The sequence below is a fragment of the Spodoptera frugiperda genome, chromosome 25 (genome assembly GCF_023101765.2).
Source record: "Spodoptera frugiperda isolate SF20-4 chromosome 25, AGI-APGP_CSIRO_Sfru_2.0, whole genome shotgun sequence".
Lineage (NCBI taxonomy): Eukaryota > Metazoa > Arthropoda > Insecta > Lepidoptera > Noctuidae > Spodoptera > Spodoptera frugiperda.
In genome coordinates, this window is record NC_064236.1 from 9,095,224 (window position 1) to 9,115,260 (window position 20,037).

The following is a 20,037-nucleotide window of genomic DNA, read 5'->3' on the forward strand; positions in this document are numbered from 1 at the left end:
AATTTCCATACCCCGTCATCATCCCTATTATTTTCAGCAGCTTTCACTAGTAATCAAAATATTAATTATGTTTGGTAGTATAACAGTAACCGACTTCTGCTAATTATTTGAATATTTGAACTGATGACGATTCTTTTTTTGGTTGATTACATGTCGAAAATCAAGGGTGGACAATGACGTTTATCATTGTATCAAATTGGGTCCAGGGAATGGAAACCTAAGGAAAACCAGGGCAACTGTATGTATGTATAACCCATAAGTGTGTTCTTACTTTTTGTTCATTGCTCAAGTACCTACTTATCTTTTTCTGATGATCAGTTACCTCACATGGATGAACTGATGATGGAAGGTACAAAGGTCCACATGTTGGATAGATATTTTATTCTTTTTTTAATATTTTAGACTATTAGGGTGACCTGAATTCTGCCAAATGTCACCTGCCAAAGTAAGCGAAGTATTTAGATTTTTTATTATATAATTATTTATTATATAAACTATTATAATAGTTTAATATCAGACATATAATAAAAAATCTAAATACTTCAAAAAAACTAACAAAAAACCTTTATAAATAATTATTTATAAAGGTTTTTTGTTTATTCAAGATCAAGAAAGGTAAATAAAAAACAGAAATATTGGTATTGCACAAGTTTATTAACGTATTTTTTTAAAATAAGTTATTGTTTTACCAACTGTTACAGTAATAAATATATATATTTGCTGATTAAAATATAAAAGTTTACAGACTTAGAATTTATACAAACGGTGCACTTTGTGATAGAAATATTACTCTATAAAAACAAAAACTAGATCAAAAATATTTACAATAAATTATAACAATGAAACAATATCTGGACACTGAATTAGGCCTTAAGTAAGAATATAGAATCTTAAATATTAAATACGATACAATATTTCTTAAAAATAAACCGGCTGATGGAAACCAACAAAATTAATATTGAATACTGTGCATCATTGAGATCATTTTGAGAGTGAAACAAATTAATTAATGTTATGTATAGCTTACTAGTTAAATAATACGTTAGTCAGATTACTTGTCATTAACCACATCCTTTCCTTGCATGCGTCCATCCATATATAGTGGTCCCGTCTCCTTTTTTTATTATAATAAAGTACATAGGTCGAAAGACGTTCACATAGTAAAACTGCAAAAGTAGTCATTATTATAAGAATATTTTATGTCATGTCATATCAACAAATGTCTACTTAAGGAAAGCGTCGGTAACTCAAACTGCGTAATTGTTTACGTCAAAAAATTACACACATTTCATACTGAATCTAAAATATAAACTAAATTGCTATTCACTTGTTATATATATATTATTATATATAACAATACAAAATATGTAATATTCTATCTTAAACGAGACCACTGCAATCATAACTTATCATAAAAACAAGTGAAATGACCACAACAATAACTTATCACAATTATAAAAAAATATAATAATCATTTAAATTCATATTAATTAAAATAGTAAGTCAAGAATTCATTAAAAATTAAACATACACAAGAAGGTAGTAGTAATGAATTAACTTATCCGTATTATAAGTTAAAAGTACATTTTGAGTAAGAAAACGTCCCAGAGTCCACTATTTCATTTACTAATCAAAAACATTAAAACCAAGGTACGGTCAATATAGTTACTGTCATAAAATATTAAATAAGTTATAAAAAGGTCAAACAACGACCAGACTATTTTGTCACTTTCAAAATTTAATAAATAGATGTCTCTCATCTACGAAGGCTCGTTAACACAATATTAGAGTATTTTAAAATAAACGAACAATAAGTGACACGATTTATAATACGTTTTAAAAAAATACTTTTCCTTAGCTAGGCTGGACACGTTGAAAATTTAATAGTGACTTAGGTACGTCATACGGATACGACATAAGTACGAAACACGTCAAGTAAGTACTACATGGAAATTTGAAAAATATTTTACATGCATAATATACAATTACCTAGCCCAAAATTAAAATTGTTACATGCTATAAATGTAGTAATACGTAATAAAACTTACATCTATATAATAAATTAATAATTTAAATGGCAACGAAATTTAAATGTTAGTAATCGCTACTTTCTTTATGTTATTCTAGAACCAGCTAGGCATCAGATCGTTTATACGAAATAGGTAGCAAAGCAGTGATTATATCATTTAATTTTATTACTTACAACGTGGAGACGAAGGTACGACAATCGATGAAAGAAATTTGTGTGAAGAAAATACAAAATTAATTAAAATTGTAATGAATCTCAACTTTCCAAGTGACTTGGAACAAGAGGTTAAAGAGATGAAAGAAAACACATGTTTAGTATTAAATATCGTGCCATCATTAAATGACTTACCAGTTGTACCCGCAACTTTGCTACCGCACAATATGTCCGTTCAATCTCCCCGTTTTAGAAGTCCATGTACATGAGAGTTACACGAACTTCCATAACGTCATAAAATTATTCTTAACTAAACTTACAAATGTGAATCGAAACATACTCCCACATAAAATACAAATTACTGAAAGACTTTTAGAAGCAGACTAGAAATCGTACATTATGATCATCGTATGATCGTCTCAACATCGCATTCAAATTGGGCGAAAAATATTTATAGGCCTCTACATTTACATAATATCACCGCTAATTAAAATATGGAATGTATGGTTCTAAAATATTAACATCGAGATATTTTATTGTTAAAATTTCATTTTTGTAAAGATACTTTGATTTTTATTCATTATTTATACAACTACTATCTAAACACAGATTTATTTTTGCATGCAATCTATTTCTTATGTTCTGATTGTGGTGTTCGCGCAGGTAAGGCAGCACCTTGCGCGAATACTATCACAGAGTAGATATACGAGTAGACGAAGGAATCCAGTACATTTGTTTCTAATAAAAATAATACACCTTTACCGTAATACATTAAAAGGTTGAATACCTACAGCACGAGGTCCTAGTTCTATTTTGTCTATAATATATTATAGTTCAAGGATCCTAGAGCCGTAAGACACAACTTATTTTATCAAGCATATAACCGTCGGTTCTCAGTAGCCTCTTGTATACTTTTTAAATTCTGAATGTTTGTTGAACTTGCCCGGTGACAAATCAGAGTTACTTAAGTTACATTTTTATGACTGATTTTTACAAATGTTTTAGCAGTCAAAAGTCAGACCCTTGCACTGAGCCAAAACGTTACGTTTTGCTATTAGAATTTTGTATTTTTTTAGAGCTTTAATGTGTATAACCTTTGGCCCACGGCGAGCGTCCGAATTTTTTATATGGGTTCAAACTAATATTCTACAAAACATATTATGTAAAAATCAGTCATAATAATGTAGTAGTTTAGTAACTGGAATTTGGTTAACTTTCTCATCTGGTACATGCGCAGGTGTCACCAGGCAAGTTTCACAAACATTCAGGTATTAAAAAGTACACAAGAGACCACTGAGAACCGACTGTTACATGCTTTAGAAAATAAGTTGTGTATTACGACACTGGGATCTTACTCTATTGAATAAGCCGAGTGGACGCATGACGAAGACTGACAATTTCGCTTATTTTCAGTTTTGAACTTGGCAGCTCTTTTTCCTGTTGAAAAAACACAAACAGCTTAACTTATAAAGACAATACAATTAACAGCAATGATAAGTTCTCATAAGTTTACGATTATTAGCTAAATAGACTAAAATTAAATATTTTCCAACTATAGGACGCATTATTCTGTACATTATTCCGTATGGCTTCTTTCGCTACACAGAACTTGAGACTGTTTAGAAAATTCTTATCTATGTAAAACAATATATTATTATTTTAATTTACAGTTCATAATCATTCACAGAAGACTATTAAAGCCTACATTTTTGTTGCTTGTGTTATATGATTTTGTGAATGTAACACATTGCACACATTTGCACAGATACTAGAAATTTAAATGTTACTTACAATGTTTAAATAAGGAGATCGGTTCTGTTGCTGATGTACCGACTCGTCTCCCAGTTGACTCTCAGACATCAGTAATATAATTAATCTCTGGAAAAAATAAACAATAGATCATTATTTGGTAATATAGTTATACTCAGTTGATTTGATAAGGTTATAAATTGAAATCAGGACTTACCTACAGTACTTATTGGGAAAATTGACTGAACATCAAATTATCTTTTGTGATGTATTACATAAACATCTCCACATTTTTAAGTAGGTAGTATGTAGTAGTAGTTATATTTGGTGCAATGCCAGCCTCCATATCATGTATCCATTTATTTATATGCAATGCGAATCAAGTTTGTGTTTTTTTTAATTTCCGAAATGCTACCTGAAATTATAAACATTAGTAATTTTGTTGTGTATAGAATAAAGGACCCAGTTCCTGACTATATATATTAATGAGATACCGAAAATATCGTGTTTCCGATATAGATTAGAACGAATAGGATACATGGCTAATTTTCACTACAATGTCCGTCATTTTTTTTTAAGACAAACATGTATTTTTTTATTTTCTTACAGAAACAAATACTTTCGAAGATATAGTGAGGATAGCCTAATAATTTGTAGGTATAGAAAACTATTTACCGAAGCAATTTGTATGCACATTCCTGAAAATGTATAATACATTGAATATGTTTAGAAAAATTGGCGCAAATTCATATTCTGGTTAGAAACAGATATCAAATTTTAATGCTATTAAAAGCAATCGAAATAATATTGCATGAGGTGTTACAATCAGTTTTATTAACCTATTTGTCGGTAGATTTGACTTTTAGAGATAAGATTCTGACATAAACTCCACACATGTATAATGTAGGTTTAACTTTTTATGTCTTGTTACCAAACCAACCAATGGATTTATTGAGAGTGAGTGGCCTGTGTGGCTGTTACGTCTTGTAATGTCATGGAATTATAAATGGATACAAATATGAATAGTGTATAGTTATCATAAAATAAAAAATCAAATATGATTTGCTTACCCAATATCAGATAAAAAATGTGGATACTCCGTCAAGTCCAGTTTGAGAATGTATGTACATTATACCTCAGTTGCACCCACAAAGATAATACATTTAAAGCTCAACGAAAAGTGTAAGAAGAAGCTGGAGTTTGAAATAAAAACCACTACAAACTGTCTTATTCATAAAAAGTTGCAAACCTATTGTCGCTACAGAATATTTTGTCTACTTATTCGTGTTTGATATAAGTTGATAAAGCATTCGTGGAGTGAGCTTGCTGAATTATTTATGAATAGAACGTAGTTTTGGAAGTTTTATGAAGTAGATTTCTCTAATCAGCTGGCAGCTAATTAACTACGATGTATGCTCATTGAGATATATCTAAATTAGTTAGTTTGTCTCCGAAAGTGGGTTCATCCTTTAAGAATGTGCCCGAGCGCTCCATGACTGGAATGTCCCTGACGGGAGGTTCCCTCTCCTCATGTTGCTGCTGGTGCCGACTCGTCTGCCCACACCTCTGGCTTCTGGACATATTTTTCGGTAGCTCTCTCTCTTTTACAACCTGCAATAAACAGTTTTAAAGGTGCTTTTATTTAAAGTCAAGTATTTGTAAAAATATATGTCATGCCATGCACCATATATGCCATGCTTCGGCACGAACGGGCCGGCTCGGATGGAGTGATACCACGGCCTTACCAAAAACCGACGTGAAACAAAGCTTGCGTTGTGTTTAAGGTTACTGGAGGCCCAATTACCCCCTTCCCAATCATCCCAATCCCCGATTCCGCAACAACCCTTAAATTCCTAACCCCCAAAAGGCCGGCAACGCAGTTGTAATTCATCTGGCGTTTCAAGTGTCCATAGGCGGCGTTGATTGATTGCCATTAGGTGATCCGTCTGCTCGTTTACCGGTTTATTCCATAAAAAAAACACACACAAACACTGAAAAAATATGTTTCGTTATTACAATTGCATTACGTACCTTGGGCACAACCTTCGCGGAGCTTGACTTTGTGGCGTTCATCAAAGAACCAGGCACTTTACGCTCTTGGGTTCTAGTGGGAGCCACGTTGTTACTCCTAGTAGTGGGAACCTGCTTATTGAACTTTGGTTGATCTCTGGAGAACCGATTCTCTAGTCCCTTGGATTTTGCTGAGTGGTTCAAATATACCGGTATCTTCGTTTTAATTTTATTAGATGTAGCAGAAGCAGTTGGTTCCACACTTTTTAATACTTTACTTGCTGTAAGAAAATTCGAAATATCTTAATATTTGTAACTTAGTACGATCTCCAGGTAGTTATTGAAAAAAATATTGGTAGACCGAGGTTAGAACCATCGAAACCTAAAGACCGAAGAATTGAAACTAGGTTGTAGTAGAAATAGTTGCCAGAACGAAGTATACTGGAATGGACATATAGGAAAATATGTAAAGTAATACTTACAGTCGGGCTTTGGTGCGCCTTTGGTGTGCTTTGTCTTCGTGTAGGTGGCATATCTGTTGCTGGTTTGTGATTCGCTGAGAGAGTCCGTGGACGGCTCCGCGGTGCGTGGCCGTGAGCTGGTAGCCAGGCTGTCCTGCGACATGGTCTGCGGAACCATCTCTCCCCGCCGCCCCTTATGGGGACTCGACCGCAAGTTTCTTAAATGTATAGGGCTTGAGTTACGAGACGATTCACTTGATGACTCAATTTTTGGCAAGTGTTTGTTCACAACCGAAGTTTTCTTATCTTTCTGTTTAATGTCTAAATATCTTGGTTTAGTTCTCTCGAAGGATGGAGCCCGCGCTGAGCTAGCTTTAGTATTTAATTTGTCTTGTGATTTAGTGTTCTTTATTTTATTATATTTGGCGCGCTCCTCCTGTGCCTTCGTCGTCCTCACCTTTGGTGGATTAGTGGAGACAATCGACTTCTTGCTATCACGAATGTCGTTGTTACTCTTAAGAGTATCCACAGACCCGACCGGGTACATCGGTTTAGGCGAGTAAGGCACAAAGAGGGCACGCACGTGGGCAATGTCAATATTACGAGGAGATGATGTGAATGACTTGTTCTTCACAACAGTCGTTGTTTTAATTTTTCTCTCTGGCTGATGTGTAGGAGAGGATATTGGTAAAGCATGCGCTCCGTATTTAATGCAACCGAGCTCTCGCAGCCTTTTACGTAATTCCGATGGCAACTCCTTAAATGCCTGTGTAGTGACAACTCTGGGCGACGCTCGCACCAGTGCACCCTCACACTGCATACGCCAGTTGCCGGCTTGTGAGTACACCAAGGTATTTTGGCCAAAACATTTCCGGTTTTCCGTGCCGTTACTAATCAAATCAGGTTTCGAGTACTGACTATTGCGCATCTCTTTGAGGAGCGCAGAAAGAAAACCATACGCACGACATACTTCGTCCGGAGGTGCCCATTCGATAGCAGCTGCGAGAAAATCGTCAAGAGCTTGCTTGGCGGCCTGTGGCGCCTCATTTGGTAATGGAGGGATAGCTTGGTAAACAGCGAGAAGCCTTGGGCCCGCGAAGTGAGCTGCTACGCTTATGAGCCTTCGGCACATCCTTGCTACGGACTCGGCCCATTTGGAGTTTTGTAAAGATGCAGTAGTGATGCCGCAGCCGTACACAGTGTCCACCACATTGTCCACGGTTAGGTTGACGGTGTGATGCTGGAAGCACTTATCTAAGAGGTCAGTAGGTAGCGTCGCGAACGCTTTTGTTGGCCAAACTTTTGTAAAGTGTTTCGTTATCCATTTGACACATTTGTGATATAAATCATCTAAACCATAAACAGCCGACAATGGGAAGCATTCCAACACACCAACTATGCAAACAGCACACGGCTGAAACGTAAAAAAATTGTATTATAAGTAATAATTCAAAATATATTAACGTGAAAAATACAATATTCGCTAAACTTGTATACTATACACTCACCTTATGAAAATGATGGCAATATTTAGCCTTTAACGTAAACATTATGGCCTCCTTGAGTCCCTCTAAGCCCAACATATCGGCGATAGTTGCCAATTCGACGATGCTTACCGAATCCGGAATTGTTGCTAGACCAGAATATATGTGGCACAATGCGAAATATACCACATTGTAAGAAAACCTAAAACAATAAAGTTGAAATAAACGTTCAAAAATAAACGATCTAGTTAATCTACTAACGACTACATAAGGTAAAAATGTAGCAAAATCATTACTTTGAAACCAATTCCGATAATCCTGTGCTATACTCGTAAGTAGGTAAAGATTTGGGTACGGTGCCTACAGTTTCCAGATACGCCTTTGCCCTTCACTACATAGTATAAAACAAAGTCGCTTTTTCTGTCATGTTGTATGTCCCTATGAACGCTTAAATATTTAAAACTACGCAACGGATTTTGATGCGGTTTTTTTAATAGATAGAGTAACTCATGAGGAAGGTTTTTATGTATAATATATCACCATTGCACCCATGCGAAGCTGGGGCGGGTCGCTAGTTCACAATAATTAAGAAAAGTATTTAAGAAATACTATACTCACGGTGGGAGCACGATCACGTTGCCCAGGCTTTCCACCCAGCCCCCACTCAATATACCAGCAAAGTATTGGCACCTGAAAAAGAAAACTCTGGTGACCTGCTGCTCTTGATCGATAACTTGATTATTCCACTATACTCCGAATGAGAAACACTCTAAAACTTAATTATTGCAACAGAGACATTTAATAATATAATTACTTAAACTATTCCTTAGCAACGATTTTTTTTATGGAAACAATTGCTATAAGGACTGAGTTAAGTAAGTTAAATGAATCTGAGTACGGCAGTTAGTTATCAATACTTCTTTATAAATAGAAATATTCCTTTACCTAGATGACAAAATGCATTTATGTGCCTTGAATCTTTTTCCTGACACTTCCACGATTACATCGGGTGCGATTTCTTCGAGAAACATTCTTAGTAAGTCTTGACCAAGACGCGAAGTACAATTTTCTATTAAATTTGATGTCTGACTGTCTGTAGTACTGTTCCCTAAAATGAAATCAAAGGCATTAATTACAATTCTTCAATCCACCTAAAAACCACCACCAATCCACCTAAAAAAACGTTATTTTAAACTTACCAAATCCTGAGCGACAGTTGCTGCTCTGCATACTACTTATTTCCGACATGTCGGACCCATGCTCATCACCATCACCAAGAGTACTGGATGTCCCTAGTCTTAATGGTGACCGCGTCCTGCTCGATAGAGAACCTGGCATGCTTCTACTAAATTCATTTTTTAGGTGAGGAAATAGTCTGTTCAAGCTGAGCGCATTCTCGGAATGAAAAGAAGTAATAACTTCTATTGATCTTGAGTTCGTAGAAAAACCTTGTTCACCCCAGTCAGGAATGGATCTTGTCATCCGTACATCGACTCCTTTACTTTCAATAGAAACCAACATATCAGTTTTTTGTGTCGGTTTATCCAAGTCTGAGAGTTTTACAAAGCTACTGTCTTGGGAAGTTGCTGAAAGTTCTTTGGGGGAGGATATTTTTTCGGCTTCTTCCTGTGCTTGTGGCTGGTTTACTTTTCGCTCCTGTTCTGTACAAGAATCTTCACCGTTCTTTACGTTTTTATTTTTTGCGGGGATGGCTATTATTTCGGAAATGCTGATGTTTGGATCTTCGCACAAAGCTTCATATTTCTCAAATGTACTATCTTTATCTCTCGGGCTTCTTTCTGTAGATTTAAGTTTTTGCGGAGTCAACTTATTTTCGACATTAGCAGTACTCTTTTTCATGGACGCGGAAAGTCTAGAAGGCATATCTCTCAAGATCGAATTGTCACCTAGATCTATGTACATAGAAAATATATTCTTTTTTTCATTTGCTGATTCATCGGATGATTTACCTTTCAGAGTGTCGTCCGCTTCCGGATTACTAGACATGTCTACTACCCAAGCCGAAGAAGAACTTTGTTTTCCTGTTACGGTACATATTTCATTCTGCTTAGATTTTAGTGATGGATTAGCTTCATGACTACTTCCTACCTGAGGTAAATGATCTTCTACTGACACGCCTCCGGAAAGAATTGGAGGAGAACGGCTACCTTTCCTGACATTCATAGAAGAACTGTCTGAATCGATGATGGTGTTACTTTCACTATCTTCTGACTCGTAAGGTTTAAATATCTTTACTGACAATATTGAGTTGTTTGGTGTGGATGTAGAATAACATGGCATGTAGACTGCACTATGCAATTTCTCTTTATCTGATAAATATTTAGTATTATCTTCCACATCTGCACCTACATCAGATTGAGCTGCATTTTCAAAAGCATTTGTGCACAGAGAGTCTTCTGTAATTGGAGTCATTTCAAAAATAGTAGGAGATAAGTCTTTTATTATTGAATCTGGATCCTTTTTTTCACCCTGTTCTAATGAATCATCATTGTCATTACTTTCTGACCAATCAACTGGACTGCTGTCCGGTTTAATAGTCGAGCAGGGAACCGGCTTACTTGGTGTAGGTAAAATTTCCAACTTAATGTTTGTGGAAGATGCGTTGGTGGTAGTTTCTAATTCAAGACACTCGTCTTCATCTACTAAGCTAGAAGCATCTATAAAACAGGTTGTAGATTTGAATGGTGATTTTTGGACTAAACCAGAAGAGTTGAAATAATTCTGGCGTTCATTGAGTAAAAACCTTTCGCAAATTTCCTTTTGGACTAATTTAGGTGGGTACACAGACTCCCAGGAACCTGTTTCAGAAGATAGTGAAGACGATTCTAGTATGACAATCTCTTCGTTTTGCCTTTGTTTTTCTTCCTTTAATGACTTTCCACAGAGTTCTGGAATACTACTTTGGCCATTACAATCTTGGTCTAAAGAGCCGCTCTGCTTCGATTTTTGTAGATGATTTTCTGGTATCGAGCTAGGAACAGATATTGCCGAGATGCTTGCATCGTCAGCAACTAAGTCATGAACTGTGCTCTCTGATAAAGACACGTTTGTTAAAGTAACGTCCTTTTGACTATTGACGCTACCCAACATTGCAGGGTCCTCCAGTCCCGAATCTGACCAAGTATACACGTTTTCCATCTTGGAATTAATTTCTTCAACATTTACTTGGTGTTGAAAACCAGACGTATTAACGTCTGGAGAAAAAGTGTCCGCTGCAGACAAACAATCAGAAGAAGAACTGGGCTCATCCGTGATTAAACTATCCGGTGAATAGGCAGCATCCAATGAATTAGATTTGTTTTTAGTATTAGTGTTACGTCCTGCTGTATCACTTGGCGGCAACACCTGATTAGTTTTAAAATCTTTATCAGCCGCTGTACTTAGGCTGTGTTCAGGTTTTGGAGAGGTTTTATCTTTTAGACCAATATTATTTATAACGTTATAGCTACTGAAATGCTTAACTGTTTTGGAAGTATGACTAGAATTTAAGCGTAGCGAAGTAGGTTTGTTGAGTTGTAATTTTGTTTTATTTTTATCTACTGTTTGGCCTTTTATTATAGAGTGAAAGGCATTAGAGAGCTCGTCTTGCTCAATAAGCTCCTTCTCAAATAAATTGCCTTCTATTGGAACTAGGGCATAATATTCTTTTGTTAATTCCGTGCTGGGACTAGATTGTATAACTTTGTGGGTGTCACTATCTACGTATGGGGTAATACACTTGGGAGTTGAGAAAACTTCGGGTTCCTCGCTTTCTTCTTTTGTTTTACTGGACTTGACTGAAACGGGTTTTAGTGCATTCAAATTTCGTTGTAGAAACTTTATTATTTCTTTTTCTTCATGTTGTATGTTACATTCAGTATAAACATCGCTAAAACAAATAGGAAAATTAACTAAGCAATCTTTATGAAAACTAAACGATAACATTGACAGTTAAAAACATGACAAACAGGTATAGGCATAAATACATATAATTGTTATTGTTTGTAAGACAAACTGATAAATGTCATTACATCCAACATCCTACATATTTAATGTTAAACTTATTATTATCTAGTCTATTCCTTTTTATAACATATATGTATATACGGGTTACTCTTTGACGCCTGATCGACCCTGGGAAGTACACAGGTTGCTCGCCTAAATTCTAAATACTTTTAAAGTATGAATAGTGTAAAGATTGCAGTGCCGATTATGTACAGCTGTACACTGTTAAACATTTTCAGACAGACGGAAGAATTTAAGTCAAGAAAGCTATAATAGTTACACAATACTTTTTATTTTACTTTACTAACGGTGCATTACCACCTTCTATAGTTATTTATAATGATTGTCAAAAATGTAAGTCTCAAAAAGTATTTCTATTATTATATTTTTATTGCAATACCGTAGTAAAGGTACGGAAATTTTAGCCAGAAACTACAAGCATTTAGTAGTTACGGAGTAAAGCGTGGCATTGCAAAAGTAAGCATAGACAAAAATAAAGCTGGAAGAAGATGTATAGGAATTTTTATATACAGCAACTGTATTTAATATTCACATCACATAAAACCTAGCATAATTAGAACATTAAAATATTAACCAACTGTCCATACCTTATGAAAGAATATATTTCATCGAAAGTATTGCGCTCAATGTTCACATGCAAAAAAGTATGTAGTTGGTGATAAAATTGATCAGTGCGTGCTTTTAAAATGCAAGAATGAGTTAGTATCTTTAATTTCCCACACACCACTTCAAGATCAGAGTAAATAGATTCATCAAAGATTCTGTAACAATTAAATTTTATGAAGCATAGTTAGTAACTAACAATTCCTAGACCCACCACCTTCAGAATTAGTAAAACAAACAGGGTAAGCTAAATAACACTGTTTTATGGGGTTAGCACAATTTTGTTAAGGATTTTACAGGTTTTTGACACTACTTATATACTTAGTAGGTAATTTTAGTTGACTGAGTTAATTAATTTTAATTCATAAGACGAAAGCGTGGAATTTTATAAAAACAGGCATAATATAAAAGGATGGATAGGTAGAATCAACAAAATTGCATGTGACTACCGGCTCCCCTGTCTTAGTAGCCGATCCAGTCGGGCACACAAGACAACAGCAGCCATGAGGGTTGCATTGTACGTGTACCGCACGTACATCCTACGTCATTACGACCAGATTTACAATGAACTATAACATTATCACCTAACTTTAACCATTGTACAGTCAATAAAAAAACGGATATACAATTAATCACATAAAATTAAATTAAAAATGGATCTGTCAGTACTGTGACAGTGATACAGCATGAGCGGTAGATACAGCAGTTTTAGTTTACATTAGGAATGTTACGTTGCTTTGTTTGTATCGAAACCGAAACTGGATTCGCAGGTGTTGTATTAACAAATTGGAAAATTTTGCCTGTCGGAACTAGAGCCGAAGCTCCGTAACATCCCTAGTTAACATTATATTAGTAGTACCTAAACCTAATACCTATACCAGGGACACACAGGAGATCACATTATGCGAATTCAGATTGATTACTAAGACAGAGGTAAGAGGTTAGTTCCCAACACAGGCGGCGGATGTATGCTATGATCACCTATATGTTATATAAAAAAATAAAAAAGGAACAAAACAAACACAAAAAATTAAAGATGTATACCAAGCAAAAGTCGCTATTGACGCATCTGGGCAACAACCATCACTTTATTCCTGTCTTCCTCCGTCCACTGTGAGATAAAATATTAAAATAAGAAAAACAAATTTAATATTTTCTTTTAAAAGAAGTGAAAATAGTTTGAAAATCACTTTCCTCTTTGCATCCGAGTTGTCCATTGCTGGTAATTAAGACAAAACAACAAAAAAAATATACTAGCCTTTTTTTAATTCGCTTTACTAATAGCAATTACATGATGAAGATGAACTTAAGGTTTCGATGACTTACTGACGAATCAATAAGCTTTAGTCAAAGTTTATTATTGTTAGCAGTGGTGTACCACCACTAATAAATACACATAATATAGTCCAGTATCAGGTTACCTCGCAATATCATCCTCCAGCTGCCTCTGGAGGTGATATTCTAACGCTACTTGTGACTCGTTAGTCGATTCTGCCGGCCCCGGCTTATTGTTGGGTTGAGTGTCCGGCATTAAGCATCTCTTCCGGCTGAAACAAGTAATACAAAATTGTTTAAAATTAGATATATGTAGTGAAGTTCGCCACAAATGGGTCAAAAACAACTTAGAAGGAACCGACAGAAAAAGAGACCAAACACGTATTCCTTTTTCAAATACGCTTGTGACTCCTACTTTTGTAAACGCAGAAAATGTGGGTTAAGTTATTTTTTTTAAACGTAGAACCTGTGGGTAACGTAATATTTTTGTAAACGCAGAAGATGTGGGTAATGTTATTGTTTTGTAAACGCAGAAGATGTGGGTAATGTTATTGTTTTGTAAACGCAGAAGATGTGGGTAATGTTATTGTTTTGTAAACGCAGAAAATATATTGTTCTTTTTTTAAAGAAAATTTGGGTAATGTTTTTTTTTAACGTCGGTATCGTCAACTGGCTAATCTAATTCCGATAATAAGTCACACCCAGTTGCATAGTGCACTAATATAACTATGTCAGCGTATCTTTAGGTGGATTGAAATAAATTACAAATCAGCCAATGATAAGCGGCCTCATGAACTTGTAACCAATATAATTCATTGCTATTTTTCATTCCGTGTTCACTGCAAACTCATTGGAAAGCTTGTTAAATAATGACATTGATTTAGAGATATAGAAGACAATAGTCAAACAACAATAGCAAGGGTCTATTCTCTGTACCAGGTACTTGAAAGACCTTGACCCTGCCTCGAGTGGCGTTACCAATTTCATTAGCTAATTGAATACATGCCGAAATATCGTATACGTGAATTCTTTCATAAAAATCGATACATATTTTTTTATAAGTTACTGGCTTTTCCCAAATGACATCTACCGCTACTGCACTATGTATTCAAAAATTTATTGCGATCCTTTGGACCATCTGTGGCTTATTTGCGTTAGCTTTAGTTCTTTTACAAAGACTTCCATTGCCCCTGTTTATTTACGTCAACAGCACACAGGACCAGTTAATGCACTGAGTTATGTTAGACAAAAACAATGGCTGCTACACTCACAGGCACATTTAACCGCCCACCTTGATTTTCTTGATTTTCTCAAACACTACCTAAATTTGGGAAAGTTTGATATTTCGTTTTAAAAGTAGACATAATTTGTTATTTAAACACTATATAATAATGATAAAAACTGCATTTATTCATCACTTAAATTTAAAAAAAGCATTTTTAGAAGTTTTTGTAGTAAACTTTGGTTTTACAATATTTGATATTTTTCAGTTTCTCGGCTCATTTGTTGCTTTTTAGTACTGTGTATTACCCCCTCGGGCTCTAATGACTTCTTGCAGGCGGTTTGGAAGGCCATCAATGACATCTTGGATGTCAGATTGAGGGATGTTGTGCCACTCTTCTACTGCAGCAATTTTGAGCTCCCCAATCGTCGTTGGTGCGGGAACCCTTGCTCGAACTCGTCTTTTAAGGTTGTCCCAGATGTGTTCAATTGGATTAAGGTCAGGACTGCGTGCTGGCCACGGTAATGTTCGTATACCGACCTCGTCCAGGTACTGGGTCACTATTCTAGCGACATGACATCGTGCATTGTCGTGCATTAATTGAAAATTTTCACCAATATATGGTGCAAATGTCACGACATGGTCTTGAAGAATCTCCTCCAGATACCTTTGTGAAGTAACACTACCCCTATCAAACACTACGAGATCGGTACGAGCCTCATAACTGATGCCACCCCAAATCATCACTGAACCTCCTTGATAACCCACAGTTTCCAGTAACGTATACGGGGCAAACCTCTCATTTGGTCGTCTATACACTCGCTGACGCCCATCTGGACCTCTTAGGGCTATTCTGCTTTCGTCTGAAAACAGAACGTCCTTCCATTGGGCTGTAGACCAGTTAGCGTATTCTCGCGCAAATTGAAGTCGCGCTCTACGGTGCTGTGTGAGCAATTCTGGGGCGCGTGCTGGACGAAAAGCAGTTAGGTTCCTCTCTGCCAACCTTCTTCTCACTGTCCGTTCACTTACACTGACATTTCTCACTTCAAATAAGCGAGTTCTAACCTCGGAAGCACTGGTAAAACGATTTCTTAACACATTGTTCACTATGAAACGATCGTCCCGAGCCGATGTGCACCGATGACGGCCTTGTCCCGGTCTCCGCGTGTAGGAACCCGTTTCCCGAAAGCGTCTGATTGCATCCCGTACAGTGGTTCGAGGTACACCAAGCATCCGAGCAATGCGACGTTGACTGTACCCTGCTTCGGCAAGAGCTACGGCTCTTGCAGCTCCAGTTGCATCCAGTGGCATTTTTATTCGATTACAATAATCAAATGGATGCAGAAATTTAACAAAATGGCAATCACACCAAAAAGCGCGGTATAACCAGGATAAAGATCACACTAATCCAATCGCTAGGAATGTCAAATTTCGACTAAATTACAAAAATGCATCTGAATGCACGAACTTCTAAAAAAATAAGGGTCAAAGTGTTTAATTTATTGCCAAAGTACCCACTTGAAACATAACAGCCATCGGGATAAACATTCCTTATCGCAAACTAACGCGGTGACGTATTTCTAAGGTGGGCGGTTAAATGTGCCTGTGAGTGTATTTATATGAATAAACTATGCAATAGCAAACCAACGTTACGTCGTTTGAATGTCCTACGTAACATTAAAATAAAATCTTTATGAAATAGGGTTGCTAATTTGATAACTCAATCACATACATACGATGCTATAAAAGGAATATGTAATGACAGAATGCTCATCATGTGCTAGTGTGCTCATTGTATTGTAATCTGTTAGTATTAAAATGTCGCGATAAACGGCTCATTCACGTTCATGCTTTTTGAAATATTGAATTTAGGTGTTGTAAGTAGGTCCCGGGTTACGAGGGCTCCGGTTTGAAACAGGATTAGGAACAGGGTGGTTTTTAGTCAATGAGTTTGACATTCCCCTTCGCCTCAACCAAGACTGGAGAAGTCACATTATCAACCACAAAAAAATATGTTGTAGGTATCTTCAAAAAATCATTATTATTATATCCATCTGCTTCTGTATTTGAATATTAACCTTTCGTCTGCGGGTATATGAGACAACAATATAATACACATTGTGTCTCGCATAGCTTAATTCCCTACCATATCAATAAAAAAAATTAGATACATTATGCTATCTCCATAGGGCAGGGCAAATAATATAATAAGCTATTTACATATTTCCTATTATTTGTTTTGTTTATTTTGCTCTAACTAAACAATCACTAAATTAATAGAATGCACAAAGAGATATCATAGATTTATTTTCTTTTATTAGTTGTAAAAATATATTCAAGATTTGAATCATTATATATTATCATAAATTATAAATATAAATCTTAATAATATCCTATTCCATGTTTTACAACTACATTTAAAAATCTCAGTTCTATTTCAAACTGTGTTGCGGAACAGATGTTCTGTGTTTGACAGTGACATCAAAAACATTTCATTATGGGAGCACAATTGGTTCATGTTAAACAATTATCATAAGTAACACATAAAAAATATATTTTATGTTAAACAGTTTTAAAAAGCTGTATTCTACCAATCAACTCCTTTCGGTTGATAGCCATAGTGGAGGTAGTTGTGGAAAAAATTAGATTATAATATCAAGCACACAATGTAAAAAATATATTTTATGTTAAACAGTTTTAATAAGCTCTGTTCTACCGATCAAGTCTTTTCATTTGATATCCATAATGGAGGTAGCTGTGGAAAAAGTCACCGGTGACCACTGTTGTGCACCTACATTGTAGGCTTTATTATTTATTATAAACCAAAAGTGGACTGTTACTGGATGGTGGTGATATTGAAGCAGTGTCTCCTAATGGGAAAGAACAAGGAGCTGCAGAAGTCAGATTTCTTTACCTTATAACCTAACCCTGTTTATTGCTGGATTTTCAATAGTTAAGAGTTTGTGCTAAATATCAGATTGATCTATTGTCAGGAAGAGGGTATCAGGATATAAAGAAAACTTTCTATCACTCAAACTAAATAACTTTTATTATTTTATCTTAATCCCCATATCCCTTCATCCTCTGAGAAGAACACATTATCCTTGTTCAAAATATTTGAACTTGGCTTTTACTACAAGTTCCTGAACAAAACTAAAAGTTATAAAATATTATTAATATAAAAACTCAAGATCAAATCATAGATATCTAAGTAATAACAGGTGCCATAGGCCCGATGACAGCATGATGCAGGTTCTTATGACCTATGAATATGGTAATCATCATAGTGATGTCAATTCTATTTTTAGATTAATTTATTGTAGTGTATAATATTTATACCCTCTTTTTGCTATGTGTTTAGTTTTTTTACTAAATTTTACGAAATATAATATCACGTCTTTTATTCCTATTAAGAGGGATAAGCAGAGAAATCCTACTAATGTTAACACCATCAAGAATAAAGACTCACTTTTATACTAGTTATAAAATTAGGAGTAAGAGATTTTAAGCGAAGAGATAGTGTTTCAGGGAAAAGTATGATTTCTTACTATTACTGGTGTCCGATATGGCACTACCCTAAGTCTACACGAGAGAAGAACTTTAAAACAACTAAGAAATTTATATTTTTTTAATGAAATAATGTTATTTAATATGCAACTTTTCTTTATTTAGAACTGGGGTTCTTAACCTCTGGTCAAGCATCACTTTTATAAGTTAGGGAGCACTATTACTTTTACTTTTTCATGTACCTACACTCTGAACTTTGCATTCAATCATAAAAATACTGACTATTGCATTATAGAAATCAATTGTGTCCTTTGATATAAGTATAATTTAAGCCATACAATAATAATTAGTGACCATACAATATTTCATCAATTTTTTTTACAACTACGTCTATTATGGGTATTAGATGAAAAGGGCTTGATTGGTAAATTAGGTAAAACTGTTTCAAATACAAAATCTTTTTAGGTAATTGTACTTGTTTTTAATAACAATTATTTGGCAAATACTGGTGATTTTTCTGTTTCTAAAGTACATAGCTGAGCCTTAAAACCCAGGGCTGATAAAAAATTAACTAATAGATTTAAATACACCATATCATAAGTATCCAACAACGGCTAACAGAATTCCGGCAACAGTTGTATTGTAATCAACAAGATTAGAACATTTTTTCTTGTAATTAACAAGAAAAGTTTTAGTAAACTGAAAATGAGGGTATCCAATATAAAATATATTTTGCTAAATTACCTGGGAGTGATAAGAGCCAGGAACAAAATTACAGAAGAATCCAAGGGCGCAGTTGTAGAATCTCATATCGGGCGCTTATTAGCCTATTTACGGCACTGTACTGGCAATCTCTGGCCAGCCAGAGATCTTTCTTATTCCATATATTGAGGGTACATGGAAAAGGTATTTTGATGGGATCTTTCGAAATAAATATTTATCAGACAAGATTTAGAATTAAACTATCACAATTTTGATACCAAACGCTAATAGTAAGTAAACAATCGGCGTTTCACTAAAGGTCAATCGATTTCTTTACACAGCAGGTACCCAGTTGACGATAGGCATACGCATATTAGGTATATGAATTTGTACGCTAAGATCACCAAACTTCAAGCAGTTTATTCCAGATATCACACTAGCGGCATAATATTAGTTCGCAAATACAGAAGATTTATTAAAAATACAATACTCACCCTTTCAGCTATTAATTTTTTTTATCACTCACTCACTTGCTTGTACAGTCAAAAATTACATTACTACTACCAGAGTAAAAAATTAGGTTGGTTTATATAGTAACTCAAGATGAACGCCGAAAACAATCTATACTTTTGTTTTTAATAAATTTAATCAGATTTGGATACCGAGCCTTTCAGCTACTAACAGCAATGTCAAACACAATGACAGGTCATAGGGTCACAATCACAAATCCAAAATTCTTGCTTGCATTGTTTGTATTTTGGAAAAACAACCAAGTTTTTGTACCTAACATGGTTTTAACCTATACCATTTTCATAT

At 35.1% G+C, this 20,037-nt stretch overlaps 1 protein-coding gene across 4 annotated transcripts; it reads right to left on the reverse strand.

Moving 5' to 3' along the window:
* Positions 1 to 633: 633 nt before the first annotated feature.
* LOC118271514 (uncharacterized) lies at positions 634 to 19,871 on the reverse strand. 4 transcript variants are annotated; one of them, XM_035587629.2, is made up of 13 exons: positions 19,716 to 19,871; positions 13,937 to 14,062; positions 12,500 to 12,673; positions 9,086 to 11,775; positions 8,832 to 8,994; positions 8,505 to 8,576; positions 7,911 to 8,088; positions 6,424 to 7,816; positions 5,963 to 6,222; positions 5,002 to 5,542; positions 4,149 to 4,346; positions 3,974 to 4,060; positions 634 to 3,619 (listed from the first exon to the last, which is right to left on the reverse strand). In XM_035587629.2, exons 2-10 carry the CDS (start codon positions 14,044 to 14,046, stop codon positions 5,348 to 5,350), a joined length of 5,235 nt encoding a protein of 1,744 aa, XP_035443522.2. In that variant the 5' UTR covers positions 14,047 to 14,062; positions 19,716 to 19,871; the 3' UTR covers positions 634 to 3,619; positions 3,974 to 4,060; positions 4,149 to 4,346; positions 5,002 to 5,347. The 4 variants fall into 4 exon arrangements, with proteins under 4 accessions (XP_035443522.2, XP_050560421.1, XP_035443606.2 ...); XM_050704464.1 differs by lacking the exon at positions 12,500 to 12,673 and adding an exon at positions 13,560 to 13,626 and having other exon boundaries at positions 19,716 to 19,752; XM_035587713.2 differs by lacking the exon at positions 19,716 to 19,871 and adding an exon at positions 19,264 to 19,491.
* Between the last annotated feature and the right edge of the window lie 166 nt (positions 19,872 to 20,037).

Coding starts and splice junctions, on each gene's coding strand:
- LOC118271514 (XM_035587629.2), bottom strand. CDS start 14,046: ATGCCGGACACTCAACCCAACAATAAGCCGGGGCCGGCAGAATCGACT. Junction 12,674..13,936: donor CTGGAGGATGATATTGCGAG/GTAACCTGATAC, acceptor TAATTGTTACAG/AATCTTTGATGAATCTATTT. Junction 11,776..12,499: donor GAAATATATTCTTTCATAAG/GTATGGACAGTT, acceptor TATTTGTTTTAG/CGATGTTTATACTGAATGTA.